The following is a 6,276-nucleotide window of genomic DNA, read 5'->3' as shown; positions in this document are numbered from 1 at the left end:
GACACGCTTCCGTAAGCTTTAAAAGTTTCTTGTTTTTTTTTTTTTTTTTTTTCTTTGAGGTTTAATAGAAGGAAATGTAAGCGAGATCATTCAGAAATTGAATAAGATAAACAGGATAAGACAAAGTCAGCTGTTCCAAGAACAAAAATCCTATTTAGGATAGGTACCTAAATTTCTACAAAGGCATCCATAGTCAAGTATAGCTCCAAAGTTGTAATATAGCAAGGAAACAGTCTATTTACCATTTGCCCTTCCTTGGCCATTTTCTTAATGTCAGCAATCAATTTCTTTTCCTGTTGCTCCATATGTTGCTTCTCTCTGTCCAGGTCTCTCATGGCTTTGTTCAGGGCTCTTTGATTTTTCCTCAACATCTCCTCCGGAGTTATTTTCCTCCCAAAAAGCCACTCCATTGTTTAGCCTGAAAATAATAAAATAAAATATCAAATGTCAAAAATAAAGAATTTGACAATAGTACTACTAGCATACTGCTTGAGCAAAAGGAACTTTACAGCCCTATTCAAGCAGAAAATATTATTATCATTTTTTGTCTGATAGGTTGTGGCAATTAGATAGGTACAAGCACAACTACCTATAGTATTGTGCAAAAACAAGAATTTCATACATTAGTCCATAAACCACTTATGACTTATGGGCTTAGGAAAGTTTCTAGATAGTCATGCCAATTTTCTATTTTCCATGAAGTATCTCATTTCAATTTGAAGATAAAGAAATTACTGAAATGAGAATCATCCTTGTAAAATGAGTTTCATTGATGAATCATCTTGAAGAGGTGTGTGGTTGTGGCTGAAGTAGTAGGTAGAATGCCCTTGGTCCTTGACAAAGATTGCACTACTTACCTCTGATGAAGATTATCCTCGATTGGTAGATATGATTTAATTATGTGATCCTGTGTATATTCCTGAGCGAACAAGGATATAATCAGGAGAGTTGTTTGTTAATTTAGTGTAAAATGTAAAATTAATTAAAATTTTAAAGTTAAAGTTTAAACTTGGAATTTTTTTCTTTTCAGTTTCAGAAATCAGGAAAAATAAAAGTAAACAAAAGTTATCACAAAGCACAGGGAGGTGAGAAGGTGTTGGACTGTCTTCAAGCAATCTTGCGTTGTGGAGCTAAAGTTTAAAATGAGAAATGAAACTTTGAAGAAAAAGAGGGGTTTTAAGGATATTTCTAAAGAATTTTAATCAATGTGATTGAAAATCAATATTCATATTGTAAAATTAACACTCATAGATATTTTTTTAAACAAATAAAAATTGATTTTGTATCCCTCACTCGATATATCGAGCTTCACTTTTCAAGATATTTTTTGATATTCTTTTCTATTTACCTCCTTAACTCATAATGAGAAGCTAGCCATGAATAAGAGGCGCAGAAAGACAGGGACTCCTAAATTTCGCAAACCGTTGCATTTTTGTGAGCAACGATGGCTAGATTTTGGTAACCCCTACAAATATTTTGTTCACATTCAGCTGATTACAACAGGCTAACTTCTCTTATAGTAAACACGGCAAAAAAGTTGGACTGTGGTCGTCGGAGTTTTCAAAATTTTCCCGATTTTCCTAAAGAAAAATGATTTTCCACAGATTTTCTTCGTGGTCTTTTGCTTCCTCCCTTTCTTGAATTAGTTTTCTGCTGTCATTATATCTTGTGTTCATAAGCCAGACATTGCATCATCAAGTGTTACAGTCGAAGACGATTGCTTATCTTTGGTTTCGAAACGTGTCCATAGATAGGTTTGAATTTTGCTGACAAAAATGGTTCAGCCTGTCCCAGAGTACATTGACTTTGCCAAGGAAGAAGAAAACATCCTCAGGTTCTGGAAGGAGCATGAAATTTTCCAGGAATGCCTCAAACAATCCAAAGGAAAACCTAGGTAAGAGACTGGCAAAATCAGAGGGATTCTTGAACTGTAGACTCACTCAGAGAAAGGACTTTATATCGGGTACTTAACCCACTAGCCATGGGTCTTATTGTTCCCAAAATTTAATGGAAAATTCCCTTTATGTGATGGTATATGTAATGGAAATTTAAACACTTTTGTGTTTTAATCTTCTTTGCCTTTTCCCCGCGTGTGCAGGGTTGGTGTTTTGAACCCTTTGGTGTTTAAATATTTTTGAATAATTCATGTTCTTTCCCATTTTTGATTTTTTTTCTTTGTTTCCTCAGGTATTCATTCTACGATGGCCCTCCATTTGCAACTGGTCTTCCTCATTATGGCCATATTCTAGCTGGTGCTATCAAGGATGTTGTAACTAGATATGCCCATCAGAATGGTTTTCATGTGGAAAGAAGATTTGGTTGGGACTGTCATGGTTTACCAGTGGTATGTTACACTAAGTCCTACAGTAGAAATAGGGAACTTTTCTAATGAAATTCCCATGTGTAGAGTCCAGTATGTAGGCCTAGGTATTCCACCCCTGAGTCCTAGTATCTTAATGTGCTCTATGACATTAATATAATGGCCAAAAGAAACATCTTTTGCTGTCAATAATGTCTTCAGCTAAGTACCTACTGGCTAAAAAAAAAAAAAAAAAAAAAAAAAAAAAAAAAAAAAAAAAAGGGAAAAAAAAAAAAAAAATTTTTTTTCTTCTTTTAGTAAAAAAAAAAAAAAAAAAAAAACAGATGGATGAAAAGAATAGTAATTTTTTACCTTCTGTAAGTGTCTTGTGAACTGAAAGTAAGTGGTTCCTATTATGATCTGCAAGCCACCTCAGGTGGGACCATTGCTCTATTATTGAGATTCATCCATATCTTCAATACCTTACTATTTCTGGGTTTGCTTACAATATCAAGTATGCAGAGATGTGCGAACCGCAAAATGCAAAATGGAAAATGTAAAATGCAAAATGTAAAATGTACATTTACATTTTACATTTCAAATTGGTTTTGAAAAAGCATTTTGCATTTTACATTTTAAATGCTTTTTTTGACCCATTTTACATTTGAGCCAAAATGCTTTTTTTAAAAATGCTTTTTTGAAAAAAATTCATGTTTTGGCCCTAAACTCCCAGTAGAAAACAGGGTCTCCACTCCAAATTTTTAAAAATCACTAGATGCAAGGAAAAGAAATCACTATAGATTCTTAAATTCTCCCAAATGGTAGTTTATTCGTGGTTTTTGAGGGTAGAAGTCTCATATAATATTTTTTATAGTGAAAAATCCTACAAAGATTCCTCGCAGAACGTATCGTGTGTTGTTGATTTCAATACATTAAAGCCAAAACTTTCGTATGAGGGGGAGGGGGAATCAAATCAAAATTACTCCCATAAAACCTAATTAATACTTGCTTTAAATAAAAACTTGTTTTTCTACCAAAATCCTTTGATCTTACCTTATCTTATTAAAGGGACTTTGCAATTTCATCCTACATAACAGTATAAATATTGAATGAGGGTTCCAGTCGATGTCGATTGACTTCGGTCAACATGTAGACGCACCTTAAAGGTTTTATGATGAATACCTATGTATTTACCTATATGCATAGGTACAGGGTACCGAGAAATACACTGATATACCTACATTACCTACTGACTCAAACTTCAATTTCATTAGAAGTCACACCCAACCAGGGCGGGTAGCACGAAACATGGATAGTACGTAATATGGATGTAGTACAAGATTACTTCTTATCGCAAAAAGCGAGCACACGGAATCAAGTTAAACACGCGCCTGATTTCAAGTACGAGATAAGAGTGTTGATTTAGGGGGCACCCTGTACTATCAATAGATAATGCTACATTAGGGATGAACATTGAACATGAGTGTATCAGAATGACAGGGTGTCGAAAAAATCAAGAGGGATAGACAAGAAAGGGATTTTTTCCGAGGGATTTCTAGAAGAAAAAAAAAATAATAATAAGGAAAAGGGTTTCTAAAGGAATACACTGAAGAAAGAAATTAGCCTTGTCTGGGATTCGAACCCTAAGATATCAAAGCTTGAACTTTAACTTAAGGTGCCAAATCTTTTCTGAGTTCTCATTCGTTTGAACACACCCTGTAAGCTAGTTCAAGTTGTAATGTGTGAATACCCATGTATTTCTCCTAATTTAACACCATATACTATTATCTGACCTAACTTAACCCAGACTTTATCAACAGAACGGCATGTAGCTCTGTTGTTGGAGTTTGTGATAATAGTCGGACCTTTAGCAGTATTTACTTTATCACCTAAGAGTTGTTGTTTATACAAAAGCTTCCTGCCATGAAATCCTATTTCTAGAGATTCAGTGTTTGGTCTTCCATTTTTATCATTTTCGAGTATTTTATTATAGTAGGTAACAGCTTTGTTTAGTTCGTCAATTTTATTTATTATTAAAATTGGTGATTATTTTTTAGTTTTATAATGGTAGGTAAATCAACTAAACCTTTGATCAGTTTGTCTATATTTTAAATTTCTTTTTGAATCCTTTTGAGTATTGATTTTCATTCGGGTTTTCCCAGTTTTATAAAAATAAGTGATTGATAGTAAAAACATACTAATGTGAGATAAAAGTTATCAGGACAGTGGTGTGTGTTCATAACTGTAAATATCATTCATCTTGGGAAAACTATTAAAAAATCTAGTAAGTAAGTATGTATATTCAGTAAAAAAAAAATTATTTGTATTTTTAACGTTCTCCATTTAAGTTTAGGCTTTTTGACAGAGGGAACCGTAACTACTACGGTCTTATCGTTCCGAAATCGAAGGGAGAAGGAAGACAGGATAGGAGACAGCCAGTCATTCCGAGAACGAATATTATCCTTTCAGGATAAAATCCACCCCGGGCGGGAATCGAACCCGCGGCCTAGCGCTTACAAGGCAGACGCGCTACCAACGAAGCTAACTAGGCTGGCACAGATAAATTATTAGCGTCAGCCAAGTTAGCTTGAAGGCTGGCAAAAAAATTAAATTTGAATTCCGTTTTCTGTTTGGCAGACAATGATTGACATAGAGCGTTCATCCGAATCTCAACCTGGACGTCACTATTTCGAGACAAACTTCAGCTCCATGATCATTACTCGGGTAGATGGGGAGGCATCTCTATGTTGGACCTATGTGGATCCGAACACAAAATCTAGGAGCTCGAGATCTCTACCTCGTGAGGAACAGATGAATCAACAGGATACGGCCAACAAAAAAACGTCGAAAAATCGAATAAAGAAATTGTTGCATTTGACTTGAATCTCAAATTTGTGTTTTTCTTTATTTTTGCTCTCTCTTTCTTTCTTTCTCTTTCTCTCTCCCTCTCTCCCCCCCCCTTTCTCTCTTCCCTTCTCCTTCTTCCCTTTCTCTCTCTCCCTCTCCCTCTCTCTCCCTCTCTCTCCTTCTCTCTCCCTCTCTCTCTTGCTCTCTCTCATCTCTTCCCTTTACCTTTCTCTCTCTCCCTTATTATTTCCTTTACCTCTCACTCTTTCTGTCTAGGGCTTGAGGCTAGAATAGCAAACAAAGCGGATGAGATACCAAAGGGTATGAGTGAAAAAATTTCAATCTCAAGAAGTTGAAATTCAAAGCTCTTTTTTTTCCCTCAAAAGCAAAAAAATAATAAATATTGTAAATACCTGCTGGATCCACAACTTCCTTGTAGTTCTGACCAGATTCAAAATTGGACAGCCCGCGGCCTAGCGCTTACAAGGGTACCAAAACGAAAGACTGCCTTACCTTTAACCTTGACGTAGTTGGCAGTAGGATTGACGCACAATGCTAGGTTGCTAGGCAACGTCCATGGAGTGGTAGTCCAGGCAACTAGTGAAACAGAAGGGTCTGACTCCAGAGGGAAGTTGACCACCACTGCAACAGAGAAAAGAAAGTTCAATTTGGTAATTTAGATATCAAAGTGCAACACAGTATTTACTTTATCACCTAAGAGTTGTTGTTTATACAAAAGCTTCCTGCCATGAAATCCTATTTCTAGAGATTCAGTGTTTGGTCTTCCATTTTTATCATTTTCGAGTATTTTATTATAGTAGGTAACTACAGCTTTGTTTAGTTCGTCAATTTATTTTTTAGTTTTATAATGGTAGGTAAATCAACTAAACCTTTGATCAGTTTGTCTATATTTTAAATTTCTTTTTGAATCCTTTTGAGTATTGATTTTCATTCGGGTTTTCCCAGTTTTATAAAAATAAGTGATTGATAGTAAAAACATACTAATGTGAGATAAAAGTTATCAGGACAGTGGTGTGTGTTCATAACTGTAAATATCATTCATCTTGGGAAAAGTATTAAAAAAATCTAGTAAGTAAGTATATTCAGTAAATTTTTAACGTTCTCCATTC

General features: G+C 34.9%; 1 protein-coding gene and 1 long non-coding RNA gene across 2 annotated transcripts in view; one reads left to right on the top strand and one right to left on the bottom strand.

Moving 5' to 3' along the window:
- The window catches only part of LOC103524492 (isoleucine--tRNA ligase, cytoplasmic-like), a gene marked incomplete at its 5' end in the record, with an annotated part of 31,564 nt that extends 25,742 nt beyond the window's left edge, over nucleotides 1–5,822 (bottom strand). The window contains one exon of the mRNA XM_026819881.1: nucleotides 5,660–5,822. Coding sequence (XP_026675682.1) covers nucleotides 5,660–5,822 — 163 coding nt within the window. The remainder of the gene's footprint in view (nucleotides 1–5,659) is intronic.
- LOC113465392 lies at nucleotides 4,342–5,190 on the top strand. Its single transcript, XR_003390123.1, has 2 exons — nucleotides 4,342–4,583; nucleotides 4,937–5,190. It is a non-coding gene; the product is annotated as an uncharacterized LOC113465392 (long non-coding RNA).
- Nucleotides 5,823–6,276: the final 454 nt, after the last annotated feature.

Source organism: Diaphorina citri, unplaced genomic scaffold (assembly GCF_000475195.1).
Source record: "Diaphorina citri unplaced genomic scaffold, Diaci psyllid genome assembly version 1.1 scaffold101, whole genome shotgun sequence".
NCBI classification, from domain to species: Eukaryota; Metazoa; Arthropoda; class Insecta; order Hemiptera; family Psyllidae; genus Diaphorina; species Diaphorina citri.
This window is presented reverse-complemented; position numbering and strand designations above follow the sequence as displayed.